This window comes from Aplidium turbinatum, chromosome 11, assembly GCF_918807975.1.
Source record: "Aplidium turbinatum chromosome 11, kaAplTurb1.1, whole genome shotgun sequence".
NCBI lineage: Eukaryota > Metazoa > Chordata > Ascidiacea > Aplousobranchia > Polyclinidae > Aplidium > Aplidium turbinatum.
Genome location: NC_137482.1, coordinates 12,382,376 through 12,401,691, shown reverse-complemented (window position 1 = coordinate 12,401,691; position 19,316 = coordinate 12,382,376). Strand labels below are relative to the sequence as shown.

The window sequence follows — 19,316 nt, the reverse complement described above, 5'->3', positions numbered from 1 at the left end:
ATATTGAAAAACGAAATGCACAAGAATAAAACTGCAAAGCAGAGGAAAAGGGCACATCGCATGGCGGTTAATTACGCGAGGCAAAATGCTCTGATGATGCTGACGGTTCCATTGTAGCGAAACCCCTTGATTATGCTCTTCTTCGAAAAGGTCCAGTAAATGTCATTGCTAATGATACTGATGTAGTTACTATGTTACTGCATCATTGGAAGACTGACACTCATGATGATATTTACTTCGACCAAGGAGCGCTTCAACAAAGCCTGGAGAATCAAAGAAGCCAACCCAAGTATTAAAGATATTAAAGAAGATCTTCTTTTCCTCCATGCATGGTCAGGATGCGACACAACGTCATCGATATTTGAAAAAGGGAAAAAAAGTTTGCGAAAATCAGAATCGCTGAAAGAGAATTCTGCAATTATCAGCAATGTCTGGAGTTCCCAAAACGAGGTCGGAGAAGCCTCTATAACTGCATTCAAGATCTGGTATTGTGGCAATGAAGATTCAACGCTTACTAAACTCAGGTATGTATTTTTACATAGGGATTATATAATAATGTTTACACTTTCAAGATATTGTCCAATTCTAGATACCCTGTATGTAATATTTATCTTTGTTTACTTTTAGACATGACAATTACATGTATATGGCATGCGAAGGGATAATTGCACCGAAAAGCTACCACCGAGCCAAAGAGCAGCCTGCTTCCATGGGTTACGTCTTTAGAATTTAAATTCAATGTTTGTGAATGGGGATGGAGAAACAATAGCAACAACGAACTTGTCCCAATAATGACGGATATGCCTATAGCACCAGAAGCATTTACCAAAGTAATTAGATGCAGATGTAAGAAATCAACGAAAAATCCATGTGGAACGAAAACTTGCACCTGTCGCAATTATGGAATGGCATGTGTTTCTTCGTGTGGTGAATGTCATGGTGTGGAATGTAATAGTATAGTAGCCTAAGTATGCTTGAAATACAAAGATAGTTTCACATCTTTTTCGTATCTAAGTAATAATTTGTATGAACGACATATTCCAGAGACTAGACGAAAAACTTAAGAATGAAGTTTTTTTTTTCACTTTTGCGTAACGTCGATGTTGGTACCGAAGAAAAAGAATTCTCGTACAATGAAGATATGAAACGGGACAAGACGAGGAGGAAAGCAACATCTTTGTCGTTTTTGATGATAGCTTCAATTTACATTTCGCTTACTTTGTTTAATTCTTGTTATAGAATATAGAAGAATAAGTCCAACAGTGACGAATAATTTCAAATTTGCCTGAAATTGACAAATCTATCCTTTTGCTTAATCGGTAATAACTCTTTTTCTGTACATTTTCAGGGTTCTTGTTAATAGAAAAAGTTGTTCCCCTTGAAAAAAGCTAAAAAATGATGTATAATATGTCCTATTTTGAAAAACTTAAAATTTTCATAAAGGGATTGTGACGTCATTTGGAAAAAGGGTCCAAAAGGGGGGTTCCCATCATCCGATTGATGGGGATTTTCTTCTGAGCCATCTGCATAATATGGCAAAGGTCTGAGAAAAGTATCAGCTTGATAAAAAAATTTTCCCACAAACACCACTTTTTAAGCTCCCACGACTGCACTACAAAGACAAACAAAAGTTCTGTGTTTGTTTTGAACTTCCATAACACGTGGTTTCGATCCCTAGGCCTAGGCAGATCACTTCTCGTTTGTCAAGTTTAATGCCCTTCAAACAAATGAACCATGCGACTAGCTGATTTACATTTTTTTATTTGCTTCCCGCACTGAGTTTGCCAAAAAGAATTAACGACAAGGCGTGTCTGGCGAACTCGAACGAAAGAAGCTCGCCCTTGTCCAACAGCTTTTACGTCAAAATTTGAAGCAATTTTCTTTTCCTGACATCTCTCCTGATTCCTGTCTGAATTGTGAACAAAGTTAGTGCAGTTGAAGAACTGCCGCAGTGGCATATTTAACTAAGCGAACAAAAAAGACAATTGACCAGTAAGTGCTCTTGTATCTGTAAACAGTTGTAGTAAACATGCTTTATGTTTGGTACAACAAAGCAAAAACAAGCAGAGCAACAAGCATTGAGAACTTCATTTAAATTTACCAATCGTATTTTTAAAAACTTTGTAAGAAAACAAGTCTAAAAAAACATCTTTGGTTAAACACGGAGAGTTGCAAACAATGGCACACAAACACACAAAAACTCCCAATGAGACAAACACAACCATGTTAAGATACAAGAATTGTATGAGAAAATTTAAAGTCTAACCTACACATGAGTTTAAAAAATTGCTCCTTGAGAATCATAAAACTTTCAATTATTTTTGTCCATCGCTCTTTTAGAAAGGTGGCATTGTAGGCCTAAGCATAGTTGTGGTGATGAACAGAAAGTTATTAAAACAACGAAACTCCGTTCGAGTGATCGTTGAGGCCACGGTAGCACATTGTGGACAACAATATGGATAGTTGAAAAACAAACTTTATTTTTTTCAAGATTCTCCAACTCGTTCCATTGCCTTGTTATCATAAAAACGTTTTTTGCATCGAATAGACGTAAAATTACATTGCTAGTGGGTAACACTGCAAAAATAATGTTCTCAAAAATGTTACATATGCACCAGTTATCTTGCTGCAAACGTGAAAAGCTGACGATAGATAAGAGTATATTTTTAAAAAAGCAGTAGAAAGAGAAGGGATTCAACTAAACATATTTGGATCGTCAGAATTATTCTGGATTGACTATAAAAAATACACCTTTTCAGCCGAAAGATGAAAACGTTTTGCTCACTTACAACCTCATTCAAAATGATTTCACTTTGATACGCAACTAATATCGGTAGAAAGTGTCAGTAGATTGCTCTTAGACAGAAGCTAATTGATGACGTTTCATGTGGAGAGCCAAATGGTCAGATCTTGAAAAAGCACGTTCACATTGTCGGCATCGGAATGGCTTGTAGCCCGTGTGTTTGCGGTAATGCCTGGTTAACTCATCCGATCGGGCAAACTTCCACGTACAACCCTCCCATGTACATTGATATGGTTTCTCGCCTGAAAGCATAAAAGTTGAGACCCTTTTGCACAAGGTATGAATTTTTAACCATAAATTAACTCGATATTTTTTTTATCATATGACCGCTGGTCATTCTAATGAAATTGCTTCAAAAGTACACAAATTTCAACAAAAAATCTTCCATATTTATATGTTCCATTGCTTCCATTGCTGATTTAAGCATGCACAATGCACACTTGCACAGTGACTGTTTGACTCAAGATTATTGGACACGATCGATTTTGAGCAGATGCGTACAGCATTGCTGAAAGCTTTTGGTGTTCTTGACTATTTCAGCCAAAGAACCAGAAAGCAAAGAATTTCTGACAAGGGTAAGGGCGGTCGTTCTTAATATAGCACAGCCTCAAGTGTTAAGCTCGTTTCCACTCCAAAGACTACCAATCAATCAATTAATAAGGGCGTTGCCTTCTTAAAATCTTATAAATACAAGAGAGGCGAGTCATCACAAGCACACCCAAGGACGTATCCCACAGTAATTCGACCTTTATTGGTCTTGGTCAGGCTTCTATTACAAACTGCATGCATAACAGCAAATTCCCGCTTTGCAAGCTTACAGACGCAGCTTGTTTCATGTTTGACAATAGGCCTACAGCTTTGTCATCGGCTCTAGGAAGCTGACGATAAGCCTTACAAAATATCGCTACATTTTTTTAGCAAATCGGTTCGGCGATTATTTATTATTATTAATTTCCTTATCGGTTTCTTCAACGTTGAGCTATTTTTTAAATTGCAATTTGACACGCTGTCGATAAACTGCTTGTCTGCTTCTGCACAAGCGCCTATTTAACCGTAAATGACATTGGGTCTGTCCAACGTGAGGTAATTGTCGAAGTGATAAAAGATCCCCTTGCATCAAGGCATTTTTGCAACGGTTGACTTCCAGCCAAGTTGTGGTTCAATAGATTAAAAAAGTTTTATCATAACTAAGCCGTCTGCAACATCCGCTTGGGCTTTCTTTACTGGAGAAATGTCTGAAAATCGGAATGTTGACTTTAGTATGTGAAAACGAAGTCGTCAAAAATATTCTACCAAACAAAGAAACACAGTTATCCGCCCAAAATATTTCAAGTGGCATTCTTACGTCTCAACCCGTGAACAATTTTCATCTAAGTTATCGCAGTCAAACCTAATCGCCAGTTAATGTTTCTCTGTAGCATTTTTTCTCTGACGTTGGTAAAACGTCCATAGTTGTTAAACCAATAACTTAAAACTGAAAAATATTTTGTCTGCAAACAAGCGAGCATTTCTGTTTATCTGTGTTGTTGCGCTTCAGTGAAGCTTCAAAGAATCTGCCTCATGTCTTAATTCTGGCAATTCAACCATCAAATGCAATGCATGCTTTTTATCTATTGTATGAAAGACCACAGAACTGTTCAAGCAAACTGACGAAAGTGTTACTGCCTTTGCATTGATATGCATATTCTTTCTTACAGTTTTGGTCATGTGGGAGGGTCGGTGCAGAAAAACAAAACAGCCAACACTTACAGGTTGTCACCAATAGTTGCATAATTGGCCGCGACGGCACACGACTGAATAATACAAATCTAAAATTAGCATGCAAGCTCTCATGCATATTAAACTGGGTGTGGCGAAAGGTTGTATCAAATTGTTTTCTCCAGGCTACACATTGAGTAAAAAAAACGTTGTCGTTTTGTTGCTTCAACGCTGCAATTGCATAAGAAAACGAACAAAATCTTTAAATTCGTTACACATGAAGTAGCCTGCCAAGTCTGTAACCATGGGTGACCTCAGTCCGCAATATAGGCTACTGTACAAACAGTGCATCTTTGCTGATACAAATTCAATGTTTTTTAGGTCAATTAGGATATATTTTTCATAAAATTTGCAAGCATATGGATATTTCCAGATGTTGAAAATAAGTTGAAAAGTTATTTCAAATCTTATCGACTAAACTTGCAGGCTACGATTTCAGCTGAGCCTGTTGATATTGCAAGTTATACGTTTGAAGCATTACTTTCAATATTGGAGCACATAGGATTGGGATATACTTTTTATAAAATTTTGTAAACATCTGGATATTTTCTGCTTAAATTTTTCGAACTCTCAACAAATTACACATTTATTTCTTAACTCTCGTCTCTCACAACTTAAATCATGCTGAATTTCAGTGGATTTGTTTAATTTGACATGCAGTAAATTCAACCCAAAAGTATAGTTTTGATTATTTGAGCAAAAAATATTAAATAAGTTCAATCTTAATGAAATTTTGGAAACATGATAAAAATTCTTGCTCAAATTTTTATCAAATTTTGCCAATTTTTTTTGACTAATTCAATAGTTTAGGGGTGCGGTTGCATTTTATTTGATATTTGGATAACCATCACTCGGGCAAAAAATCAAAAATAAGTTCAATCGTAATGAAATTTTTGAAATATGCTGAAAGTTCTTGCCCAAATTTTCGACCAAACGAAACGTTTGGGGGTGCGATTACATCCCCTGCACCCTTGGGTCCTACTCCTACGATTTGAAACGCACTGCCTAAAGCTGCAAATTGTCTGGACGCATGGAAGCAGCAGTCTATGGATGTTTTAACCTTGCGAAAAAAAAAGCAAAACGTTCCGTGCGGGTATCAACAATTGAATATCACTAGCATTCTAGCAACCAATCAGCAAAAGCACAGGTAGCTGCTGTCGGCCTCCCAGTTAACAGGTTGGTCGCAAATATAGATTAGATGCTAATTGGGCCGGTTTGTCAGCTCTTTCAAATTCTTCTGTCTGCTGTGTCATATGTTTTTGCTCGTAAATTGTTTGTCCTCAAAACCCATTTGACGATTCCATGAATAGACGTGTCACTCATCTTCTTACCAAGTTATCTGTGAAGAGTAAACCTCAAACAACAAACCAACCACAGCTGTAAACTAAACACGTTTTCACAAACTCGTGATGTGACCACTGCCAAGTTTCACAAAATGGTTCAAATTTTGTCAACGGCATGTTCAATAAACTGAGAAGTGGAAGCAGAAACAGGAAGCTGCTTCCTGATGAAGGTCTTGCTCGGAACAGCGCTGCCAACGCAACTGCAAACCCCTAACAAGATGGGCGTTTTTCCACTGGCAGCACTATTTAATCATCTGCTCAGTAATTTTTGGGAAAACCACCAACAAACTTGCCTGTCAATCAATTTTCAAACAAAGTCTGATTCACATGTAAGAAAAGTAGCTACTGTAGTAAATTTCGTTTTCATGAAAGAAACTTAGAAACAATTTGTTGCGATGAATCTTTGTTGCAAAGCAATGGTTTTGTAACTACTAGTGGGTATGGCCCTCTGACATCATTGATTTCTCAGCACCAGTGATCTACTTATCTCTGCGTTTCTGTGCCAACTAGCAATCAAGCAATGACTTTCAAGCGTTCAGATTGCCAAAAGGGTTATTCGCTTGCAACAAATCACTGGGGACCGTTAATGTAGAAGCTAAAGGTTGTGGTAAGTAGTCATGTATTATTTGAAGTAAGACATGAGGCGCAGTGATAAATTGACTATGAGGCACCGAACACAGAGGCTCTGTCTGCAGTTATTGTTCTTAACGTAAGGTGTTTGGCAATTAAATACCGGTACCCAAATCATTTTCATACAGAAGCCTACACAGTATGTTTGTCGATGCGAAAACCACAATAATCCTACGTGAAAGTTTGATTTCATTGGGTTGTGACTCAGATTTTAAACACGTAAACTGTTTTATAAAAATGCATGAGCATCTGATTTTAGTTTTGCTGCTGAAACTGCCGGTGCACCAACTTTCTACAAAGTGGAGCGGAAGATTTGTGTGTTCAATAATGAGGCCAAAGTCTGGCTTCTTTCTAGTAGCCTTTCGGTGTAGTCCCGGAAGCATCATCAATCTAGGGTGGTAAAAGATAGATCCTCGGCCACAGATGCGCAAAGCACATTGTTTTACAATTGATTACACATGCACTTGACTACAAGTGCTGCCGTTGCTTCATTTGTTTCCCAGTTTTTATTTTCTACAAAGTTAAAGCAACTTTCCAGCTTTGGAATGTTGTTGATTTATTAGTCAATTCTACTTCTCCATCTTGTAAGTAAGTCTAAGCCTACCAGTAAAATCCCTCAAAAAAAGAATATAATAAACACGCATCACAATTTAGAATTTAGAACAAAATCCGTATAGCCTATACACACCTGTATGAGTTCTTCGGTGCGCTTTTAGATGAGAGCTTTTAGTGTAAGCTTTCTTACAACCATCGAAGTCGCAGAAATGTATTCGTCGTTTTTTGGATGACGTGACAGTGACATCATCTTTACAATCGTTCATCATTAGCTCCCCAGAAGAGGATCTGGATTTGGAAAACATTTTGAGAGCTAAGGGTGATCTTGGGGAAAAAACATGCGAAGAAGCATCAGAGGCTTCTTGTCTTTTTTTCTGGTAAGCGTGAGTATCGTGAATAACTTGCACAGGAGACGTTTCGCCAGAAGAGGGAAAGTTTTGCATGCTGTCATAGTTATCCGCGAGCGGAGATAAACGTAAAGAATTTCGTGGTTCAGCACTCCGTGACAAGATCATGTTCATATCCATCTAAAAATATATTTTCATGTGAAAAATCATGAAGATAAAGCTACCTTCCTAAATTAATTTATGAATAAACTGTAACATATATTTGCTATACTGACAGAATGAAAGTGTGATGGAATTATCGGACGCGGTCAACAGCAGTTGCCTATATGCAAACATAGGTGCAAAAAATATTACTTGTATTGTAAATAATGTAGTTAGTAGACTACCTCAAATGTTGTATATAATTATGTTACTTAGTAAACTTACCGAAGGCATTTGTCTTTTATACCTTTGTACCGATTCGTGCATTCTGACACCAGCACCAAAAGGTCGGGAACTAAAAATAAAATTTGCTTAGGCAATTGTGCAATACATGCAAACCTTTAAAAAATGAAAAAAAAAACTCAAATCTCTTTACTGTAACTCTACAGCTTAATGTTTTGAATCACCGCCTAGCCCTATGAGGTGAGGGTAGTCTACAGGGAAGACGTCGTGGCCTAGCCGGACCTAAAAGAGACCCGGAGAAATGATGAACGGTAAGGTCTTGAAAGGATGCAAAAGTAGTTTCTCTGTATCAGTGGTTTCTTTTTTTAGGCGTCATCTTTGTATGATTTGTGCCTGATCCGATGCAAACGTTGGAGACCATGGTATATCAAACTTCTCTGTCATTTGACATCCTTAAAAAATCGATTGCATTGATTGTTGTGTTTGTGGCCCATTGGCTTAATCTGTTTAAATATGATAATCTTTGCCGACCTCTGCATCGTTTTCTTTGTATCATGCCCAATGGTGCTAATTTTTCCAAATCTCCATGTCGGTGAATATGACTTACAAATTGCACTTGGCGCTTTCTAACTGTTATTATTAATCAATTTAATCATCTTTGTATACTCAGGAAAAATTTCTATCAATGATCTTGCTCCCGAAACGACAGGTTTGTGAAAAATGTTATTGCTGTCAAAAAGTTATGGAGACCTGATCGTCGTCGTCGTCGTCTGAGCTTCTGGGGCCGAGGGTCTATCCTTTTACCACCCCAGATTCACGATGTTCCCGGACTACACTGGAAGGCTGCTAGAGAGCAGCCAGTCTTTAGTTTCATCATCCATGACGCGCAGACCTTCCACTCCGTTAGGTGGTTTGAAGATGGTACAGTCATTGATGATGTGGTCTGCGGTCTGTTCCTCGGCACCACATTCACAGGAGGAGGAAGAAGCCATTCCCCATTGGTGCATGGTTGAGCGGAAAAGCCCGACGCCCGTACGGAGACGGTTGAGGCGCACCCATGCCTGTCTCTGTAGTGTCAGGCCGATGGGGCGTGTGTCGGCGTCGGGGATGAATGAATGGAGTCTGGTGGTGCTTGACTTCCATTCAGAATTCCATTTATGGTCCGCCCAAGTAGCCGCAGAGATGTCTTGTTCATCAGCTTCGTTGATCAGAAGCCGAGCGGCTGGCACGAATGGGTGTCTTGATTTCAGTCGGCGGGGGTGCCCGTTTGGGAAGGCAGAGATCTTGTGGTGGAGAAGATGGTTAGGCTCCAGTGCCCGTCGACCGAGGGACAGAGTGGCTTCTTCGCGACGAAGCTCAGCACCTTCGGAGACCTGATATCAATCTGATACAGTTCAATAACGTTAGTTTTGCGTAATGGTTATTGCCTTATTGTTGGTGCATTACACCGAGTCACGTGTGGTTGATTACGTCGTGCCTCCTTATGGCTGTGAAAAGTTCGTAATTATTGCAGCAGGACTTGGTAACTACACAATTATTAGTTACTTGTACACATAGCGCTGTACTCGTGTTGAGACCTCTGTTTAATTCCTTTACGTTTGTGTGTTTCTGTAGCTATTCGACAATACGTACAAGCGTAACACAATCTTAGTCTCTCAGCTGTGAATTTTGTTACAGACCCTCTTTTCAATCTTCCACCAATAAAAGTCGAAGTATACTGTTTAATACTGATTTAAGCCCAAATTTCAAAATTAGATTGAAAGATACCATTACACTGTATGTACGGCTTTAATATTAAACGGTGTTTTTGATTAAGCACTGCACTGAAAAGATTTTAACAACTTACTTCACATTTAAGCAAACTGTATCGAACTCTCTGAATCTGCCGCATTGATTTGCAATAAGCCTGTAGTATGGATTTGGTACCATAGTAGCTGATGTATTTAGTTCCGGCGATACGGGTGAAAGTGGCCTATCATCTTTACCCTTTGCAGGATTTTCGAGTGGAAAACTGAGCTTCCGTCCAACTCCATCATCTGGGGAAGATCCTGAATTAAAAGTAAATATCATTTGAAATGAACAATCCACGTAATTTACAAGTCGATCAAAGAATTTTAATAATATTTATGGAGGTTCACGTAAATTGAAAATAATTAAGAACCACTGATGCTGGTTAAGGCAGTGGCGTAGCTAGGGGAGGGGGGGCGGACCGCCCCGGGCGGCACGTCTGGGGGGCGGTACTTTCAGACAGGACGTTTTGTTTGTTTTGTTGACAATGCAAAAGTACACGGAAAATAAAAGCAAACAGAATGGCAACGTTCAAAACAGTGGCGTAGCCAAGGGGGAAGAGGGGTTTGGGAGTTACAACCCCCCCTTTGGCACGTATGTGACGTCACGACATTGAGAATGATGCTTTCAGTCTCTATGTCTCTAAAACAAAGTTTGCCTAATTTTAAACGAAACTCCATTAAAAGAGCGAGTTTTGCCAATACCAAACATTCAAATATCTCAGCCAGGAGTTAGCAACAAGAAAACATAGAGAATAAAATTAATTTGCGTTCTTCTGGTGACTATTTACTAGGTTACCTCGTGATGTTAAAGATGATAACTAGCTTTTTTTTCCGACGTTTCGTCAGTCAGCACGACTGACTTTATCAAGGTGGCTAAAACAGGTTAATACAACCTGTTCAGCAACGATGGCACAACACAAAAACATACTGATAAAATGAGTAAAGTAAAGCAGCAAGAATCAGAATTAAAACACGCAACAAGATACCTAGAGGTTAAACTAAATGCAGTGAATGCCTAAAACCAGTAGGCTACTTCCCGCAGCGTAAATTTATCTATCTATTGGGCCACTGTCAAGAAACGTTGAAAAGACATCAGACAAGACAGAAAGCAATGGGATTAGCAATAACAATGGTAGAAAAGACGCACTGAGAATGGAAAAGGTGAAGCTAAAGTTAAAGTAATTTGTTGTACACAGAGGGGAAATTCTGACCATCTTTTTGGTTAAGAGCATGTTGTGCCTTCTGGTTTATGTACCATTTTTCTGTGAACAATCTTTTTGTATAATCCTTTTCAGTTTTAAGAATGGTGGCGTTGGTCCAAGTAATTTTATGGTCTGAGTTTATAGAGTGTTTGCAAAGAGCGGAATGCTCTGGACGTTGAAATTTAATAGCTCTTTGGTGCTCGTTGATTCTAGATTTAAGATCACGTTTTGTCTGTCCAATGTAGATTAAATCACAGTCATGACACGGAACTTGGTAGATCAATCCAGAAACTTCACCTTCTTTCATGGGGTCTTTAGCCGAGGGAAGGTATTTACCTATTGTCAGATAGGGTTTCATCGCAACCTTGATTCCTATGCCATAGAGGATACGCTGAATTTTATCGGTTACCCCCCTTATGTAAGGAAGACAAGTATTTAGTTTAACCTCTAGGTATCTTGTTGCGTGTTTTAATTCTGATTCTTGCTGCTTTACTTTACTCATTTTATCAGTATGTTTTTGTGTTGTGCCATCGTTGCTGAACAGGTTGTATTAACCTGTTTTAGCCACCTTGATAAAGTCAGTCGTGCTGACTGACGAAACGTCGGAAAAAAAAGCTAGTTATCATCTTTAACATCACGAGGTAACCTAGTAAATAGTCACCAGAAGAACGCAAATTAATTTTATTACCAAATGCCTGGTGAACAGTCTCTCTCTGTTTTTAAAACATAGAGACTTAGCTTTATTAAGTTACCGGAAAATTCCCAAGAAAACATGATCTTATCCTTTTGCTATGCCACCGGACAGCACCATTTTACAGGAATATTTATACTAGGGGATTTATACCCACATTTTTGTTGAAAATGCTCTCAGAATGCACCAAATCCAAAGTAATTTTTCAAAATTTTCTGGAGGAGGCCCCCCAGACCCCCCGCCGCTGGGTGTCGTCTTTGGCGAGGACGCCGTCGGGCTTCGCCCGCCGGCCCTTAAAACCCCCCCTTTCAAAATTACTGGCTACGCTACTGGTTCAAAACATACAATAATTCCACTTTCAGTCAATTAAAAAAATTTCATTTTCACATGCTTTTTCTTGAAGGGAAGGCAAAATCTGAATCCGCCCCGGGCGGCACATTCCCTAGCTACGCCACTGGGTTAAGGACAAGGGCAATGCTAATGATGAATTTTATTGTAGGCCTATAATCAAACAGCATAAGCGTAATCTACATTATCATCAAATGTAACCAGCTGTTTACACAATAAACTGCTGTTATCTTTACTAACGTTACAGTATTCGATGTGTGATTAAAATCATATGGTACTAGATACGCACCGTATGCCGAATCGGCGTTAGCTGAGTAAGGACCAAAATTTGATGCAGCAGTTCTTTCAGAAAAGGAGGTCATACTCTGGTGAGAGTGAGGAGAAGTTGGGGGTGAGGAAAACGACGAATAAGTTGGTGAAAAAACAGTTTGGCGATGAAGCTTATTGCTTGGAGGACAAGATGGGACAAACGTATGGGGCATTCCATTTAGGAAGTTGTTTGAAAGAGTAAGAGCATGAGGCCGTTCTGAACCACGTGGCTGTTGCAAGTCTGTACAGTAATAAAGAGCTTATATTACATATTGCATATGGTTCAGAAAGACGGTTCAAGAACAGAAAGATTTATAAAAAGTGAAAAAATAACGTTTTGTTTTATACACCCGAATAGTTAACAACAAAATTCTTACCGTTATCTACAGAAAATCTATTGCTTTCTTGAAGCTTGCATCGCTTTGAAAATTGCTTTGAAAATTGAACGTTTGATTCCTTTGAGTAGTCTAAGCTGGAAGCTTTACCCCGCTTGGATAAAAAGTCTTGTCCATAGGTAGAAGTGTTGATCGTAGGGAAAGATTGAAGAGATGAGGAATTACTGCATTGATCCTTGCTCGATAACAGCATAGGTGATGATGACCTTTCTGGTAGGGACATAATGCTGCGTACAGTGAAGTCGGAATGACGATATTTTTGGTTTTCGCTATGCTGTTTTTCTTCCTCCGAAGTAGTTTGAAGTTCCTTTTTTTCAGTGGTACAGTGGTTCGTCGATTTACGATATGAGCGGTTCGACAAATCAAGTGCTTGGCACACCTCATCCTCAACAACAGGTGGAGAGCTTGTTGTGCGGTCAAGAAACTCACTGGATTGAAAAACGTTTCTTTTCTCTTGCAACATGGGTTTTTTGTTCAAGTCATCTTTGTCTCCACCGTTTTCTAAATCGCGCGTTGGTTGTTTTGGAGGTTTTGAAATGACGTAGTAGTCATTCTGCATCATAAGAAAAAAATTTGTTTTAAAAAAATGCTTACATGGCGTTTTCATTAGGCCCAAACCACTCTTACATCATTTGATGAGGCTGTTTAACTGATCCACCGTCGTCAAATGTCACGCTTTTGCAACCGCTATGAACGTAATTTGTACTAATCAATTTTATTTTGGGCCCATTGCGACAACATACAGTACAATGCGAATCACAGATTCAACACAACAAACATCTGGAAACAACGAAGGGACATGCAGTCACCGAGTCACCAAGTCAGTGTTTTGGAGCGGTGTCGAACTGACGTCTCCGCACTGTTAGCTCAGTGGAAACGCACCCGACTCAAGATCACGCGGCGCTGGTCGGCTCTCGGGGTGTGCGTTTGAGCAACGCATGTCCGGATTGCTCTCCATTCATCGGCACATAGTGGATGGAATAGCTTACAGCCAACAAGTTCAACAACACTTCAACAACTAAGGAAACTTTACTGTGCCAATCTCGGCAACCAGCCCTGCGTCTAAAGTCACTACAAGCATGCGCAACTACCAGGAATAACCAATCAAAAGCTGTCAGTCCGGGGATCAAGATTCAAAACCAACCAAGTTTACTGCTTAAATTGATTAAAATGCAAGTGTTGTTCAACTTACTATTTTTTCTTTTATTGCAGCAGCTTTCATCAAAACTTTTCCATCTTCTCCCACAAGTAACCAGGTACATTTTTCGTTCGAGTATGCTTCAACTACTTCAGTACTATCTTTCCTACAGAGCCGTTTCAGTTGTAATTCATTAATGTTTTCAGAAAAGTTGGATGTCTCAAATTGTGTTTCTTCATCTGCATTTGATTTAGGTTTTGGGAGAGTTTCAGCATCTTTTGAACTGCTACGACATAAAGTTGGAGACAAAAATGACTGACATTTTTTTTCTTTTTTACTAAAATGTGGTGGGGAACTGCCTCCATTTTGTAGGTACCTTTTCATTTCTTCTTGATCAAGTGCCCGAGAACAGGAAAGGGTGGGACAGATGTTTGGGTAAACACGGCTTGACTTCGTAGAATAGTTTGTGTCGTTTTCCTGTTCACTAGAAACGTGCTTTTCTGACATTAAATTATTTATACGAATATTGTTCGTTGGGGTCATGCCTTCATACGTTACGACGTTGAACTTTCACCAGTACATGTATCATGAAATATACAGATCTAGCATAGGTATCTATGCTTCACTCTAACTTTCTGCAAGGTAAAACTATTCTTAGCAGGAATATTTATTAACAGGAATACAATTGAAACAGAAGATATTTATTTTATTCTGGCAGGCAGACAGCCAAGCCATATCCTGTTTCATTGCTATATTGAAATGCTGCAATACAACAAACACGTCATGCAGTGACCTACGGGAAATTAGCACACACGCCCAAACCATTTCAACTCTGTTTAAAGTACCTATCTTCAAACCTTGTTTACTGTAGCTACCTATCACAACTAGTGATAACCAATATACAAAAAGTGACAAACGTTACCCCACCGCCATGGAAAATATGGTTTCACAAGGTTACTTGTAAATTAATGGCTTTTGTCTTCATGTTCAATACTTAACGATTTGGTGGCAAATGGATATTCTGGTTCAGCGTCATCGTTTTTAAAATATAAAACGATTACTTTTAGTCTAAGCCTCAGCAAAAATTGCAATGGTTTAAAAATGATTTTTTAGTAAATCGGTTTATAAACCAAAAGGCTCATTGTCTGTCATGAAATGAGGAATTTGTGAAAACATTTCCTTCAGTTTGCAAAACATTATCAGATTGGTTCTGTTGGAGGCATTTACTTTGAACTTCAAATTCATAAACTGCTCCAACAGGTGAATAACGTACCAAACAGTTGGCATCGCTCAACCACTACATTCACATTCAAGCGACTATGTACAGCTAGCCAGATATCGCTACGTCATAACTTTGCATCCGATGCTGGCAAGGAAAGCAACAACAATCAAAACGGTAGCGATCGCTTTCTTCAACAAATTTTAAAAGTTACGTTGAAGTTAAAAATGCAACGCATACGACAAACTGAAACGAAAGATGCATTTTAATTGGTATTATTTATTATTTTGTATTAATTTATGTTATTTCACATGCTACAACTTCTCATCAACAACTTGGTTTCTTTCTTACTAACAAAGTTGACAGTTCAAACTGTTTCCGTTTGATTTGAAGTTCGTGAAAGGAACAGATTCGTTCCATACGTTTTTACTAAGAATGACATAGCCTAATAGGGCTGATCGAAACTGATTTCCTTCATCGAAAGGAAATAGACTTATTTTTGTCTTTTGAAAGGTGACTCGTTATGAAACCGCCGAACTAATTTAAAGAAACTTGTTGAAACAAACTTTTATTGAAAAACTTTTCTACGTATTATTATTCTAAACACTACTCGTAAGACTGAAAATTAGTAAATCTTCGAAATGTACGCCGCAAGGCCGAACTCTTATGGAATCTCACAGCGTTTTCTGAATTTCTGAAGTCTTCATGTTTATGTTTGATCTAGGACTGTGAAAAACAAAAACAATTCAAAACAACTTATTTCTTTTTGAGGCAAAAATAGAGGCAAAAATTAATTAATTATACATTGAGCTTGATTAATTTGGGTCTTTTATTACTTTGTTTTTTATAGTCTAACACTTTTTTCAAATTCATTCATCTCAGAGTAACTGTTCTGACTAAACTATGTAGCCTACTGTTAAACTGTAAACACTTTAAAGAGACTTGTTCACTGAAAATAGCGACAGCACTTGCAGCAAACTATGCAAGCAATCTTTCAGTAACGTTTCGACTGTCCATGATTCAATAACCCTCCAAGTGCAACAAGTCAACATGGCAAAGACTGGCAATGAATTGAGACGAAGCATCCCAGTGTGCACTTTCTTCTGATCGTGTCAACTCGGAGAGAAAAAACGTGCCCTTTTTCTTTTTTCTAAACTCTATGCCGCAACCCTTGTTACATGCAATATTCTAAGAACAATTGGAATTACAGAACATTATCAGTGAGCAGTCGATGTTGAGTGTTTGTTGCTTCGTTTTGCTGTTACTGAGTCCGTCCACAAAGTCCGAAGAATTAAAATCATTTGGTCTTCAACTTCCTGAAGTAGTTTAATAAATTGTTAATTGCCTCCTCAGACAAAATATCGCTTTCATACGATTTTAACCAACCGTACTTCTGCAAAAATTATAAACTCATTCTCTCATTTAGTCAAGATGTTAGTTGTCCCACTCAAGGTTACCCTTACTACAAAGTAATGATCTTGAAGTTTGAACTTCAGCTGTGATTTCAAGGAAACGTGCTGAAGATATTTAGTCCATTTCATATTTTATTTCCCGCTTTTCAGCAGAAATGGTGTTTTTGTCAGAAACTTAGACTTTTGATTTACCATTTTTTCAAAAATATTCGCTTTCAACAGATTTATCCTCTTCGTAATTCAAAACTTATTCTAAAACAGCACATCGCTCATTTGATTTATTACACCACATAAGTTGTTATCGTGCCCCATGAGAGAAAATGAAACCAGATTGAAGTGGACCTCCAGGTATATGCAGAAAATGGGCGTCATCAAAACGTCAAAAGATATCTACCAAACTGGTACGTATAGACTCTGTAGAGAACAGTAACCAACCATTTCTAGATGGCTCGCTGAATCATCAAATGCATAATTAAAATCACGTGTTTCCTCACCTCAGCACACCGCCTTTCCGCAAAAAGAAAATCATTGAAGCAAAACGAGACCTGACACGCCCTTCGCGTCCGCAAGCTTTTGTCGTTGGTTTTTGAATGCCCCACATTTTAACCTTTTTACAAAACTAACGTTTTATAATCACTTTTATTTGATGATAAAACTTTACCTCGGCGAACATGAAAGTTTTGTATCTGTAGGCATAGGCGTAGCCAGGGGGGGAAGGGGCCATGGCCCCCCCCAAATTTTCAAAGCTTGCATTCCGAAGTTGAGCCCTTTGTTGAAAATATAATAAAATTTGTAGAAATTTATAACGTTTTCCAAGACATCTGGCTATTACACCCCAAGGACTTGTTTTAGACACACAGAAAGACACCAATAAATTTTGCAAATTGTAAATCGCGCAAAATTTACTCGATTTACGTTTCTTTGAACTAATTTGTAGAAGCAATTTCAGAATGGCTTACTCTGTTGGGTTTTTGTGTAGCTGAGTTTTTGGTGTTCTCTAATGTTAGCCGCAGATTTTGCCCGTTCGTGTGTAAGAGCTACCTTTAATAAGTTAATAGCTGTTTATCTACTAATAAATTTCATACAAATATTATCCTAAAAGTGTTTCCAGAAAGCGCTATAATCCATTATTTGAGTGTAATTTTGCAAAAATTTTCCAGGGGAGCATGCCCTCGGACCCCCCTAGAATACGCATGCCTTCGGCATGCTCTAACCTCCCACCAGTTTCATTGCTTCCCCTTGCTCAACCCACCAGGATACGCCACTGCACATCAGGTGGCGATGTCTTAAATCAAACACTTTGTCGTTCTCTTCAATTCATCAAATATTTGGCCCCCACTCCAAATTTTTTTCCTGGCTACGCCACTGTCTGTAGGCTACTGTATGCAAGAATCTTTGATGCCGGTATGTTTGCCTGTCATTTTATTTGGCCTGAATTAGAGTGAAAACTTGAGACTTTTAGTGTTTGGTTGTATAACTCCATGAGTTTGTTCATTTTAAGAGCACAGCAAGGGCAGTGAAAGAGGTTTAAAATCTCTTGCAACGATATATCTGAAATTTTAGTATATAAACGGAAACAAAAGTTTCATAAGTTTCAAAGCGACACACTTAGACCTTAGAAGAATTTGCGGAACTCGCGACGCACTTCTGACGATTAATGACATTGGCGAGATTATGTTATTATGAGCTATACGTTGGCACTCAGGTGAGTGAGAAAATTTTTGAGCCGATAGATGAAAAGCTTTAAAAACCACGTTCAGTGGAGCACTGGAAAGCAAAGGTTGGCAATGCGAATACCGGATTGAATGTTACGAATAACTGCGATATGTTTAATTTAATCGATTTGGGTTACGTTGTTTTCTCCATAACCAAATACTCTCCACAAAAAACCTAACCATTAACTTATACTTAAACTTAACTCTAGCCAAATACTGATCTTTACTCTTAAACATGGAAATTATATTTTTCAAAATGCTTGAGAAGGCATAAGAAAAATTTATTTTCCATCTCTTTCATTTTTTCACAGCAGTGTATTTTTATGCAAAAAGTACAAAATATTTCATCAAATTTTGTGTAAATTGCATCTAAAAAACGGAAAGCTCAAAAAAGTTCTACTGTTTGTTAGAAAAAAACAAATTCCCTTTTATTTGTGCACGCCACTGAAAACCTATTACCGGGATTTCCAGAAACGCTTTAAGCGAGAAAATGAGTTGGTTGAGATTATTTCATGTGGAACGGTATATGTTTCATCATGGCCACCTGGTTTCATCTACAATAGGTTAGTTGGCTGATTTAGTTTAGTTTTAACGCTAATAACTGGAGTGCTTTTGCAAATACTTAGAAATAATACAACTTTAGTCGAAACTTGATTTTTTTGAACCATACACAATTAAAACCTAACAACCAGACGGCATTTAACATTAATATAATAACACGAAATTAAACTAAAAATTACAAACGTTTTTGGCCATACTCATGTTAACCCTTTTTAAGTAACCAACTGGCTAATGTTCTTCATGATTTGAAATTGCAAAACTGATCTACGCACACAAAAATCGAAAAAATAAAACGCATAAGAATGAAACGGCAAGGCAGAGGAGAGGCAAAATCACATTAAGACACAAACCAATGACGCAAAATTACGTGAAGACATTAGAACGAAAGCCATCAAATATTCCAGCAAACGTGACAACATCGTGTGAGTTATTGCAAGCTACGAAAACTCTTAAGTTTTGTACAAGTTGCATTGAAAGTTTGTCAAGGCGGGGTTTTGAGGACGAATAACAGATGGTAGGAATGTAGGTACATTAAACTTTAAATTCAAAACTATAACGTAGTAGGTATATCGCTTAAAGTTCTGAAGGAATGATAGGCGTAGCCAGGGGGGGCGAAAGGGGCCATGGCCCCCCCAAATTTTCAAAGTTTGGATTCCGAAGTTGAGCCCTTTGTTGAAAATATAATATAATTTGTATAAATTTATATCGTTTTCTAA

The 19,316-nt window shown here is 38.2% G+C and overlaps 1 protein-coding gene across 2 annotated transcripts; it reads right to left on the bottom strand.

The window, feature by feature from the left end:
* Positions 1-1,762: 1,762 nt before the first annotated feature.
* LOC145779552 (uncharacterized) lies at positions 1,763-14,324 on the bottom strand. Of its 2 annotated transcripts, XM_082591163.1 has the most exons (7): positions 13,748-14,324; positions 12,538-13,108; positions 12,141-12,401; positions 9,667-9,868; positions 7,863-7,932; positions 7,223-7,616; positions 1,763-3,045 (listed from the first exon to the last, which is right to left on the bottom strand). In XM_082591163.1, the coding sequence occupies exons 1-7, from the start codon at positions 14,234-14,236 to the stop codon at positions 2,858-2,860; spliced, it is 2,175 nt and encodes a 724-aa protein (XP_082447289.1). In that variant the 5' UTR covers positions 14,237-14,324; the 3' UTR covers positions 1,763-2,857. The 2 variants fall into 2 exon arrangements, with proteins under 2 accessions (XP_082447289.1, XP_082447290.1); XM_082591164.1 differs by lacking the exon at positions 12,141-12,401.
* Positions 14,325-19,316: the final 4,992 nt, after the last annotated feature.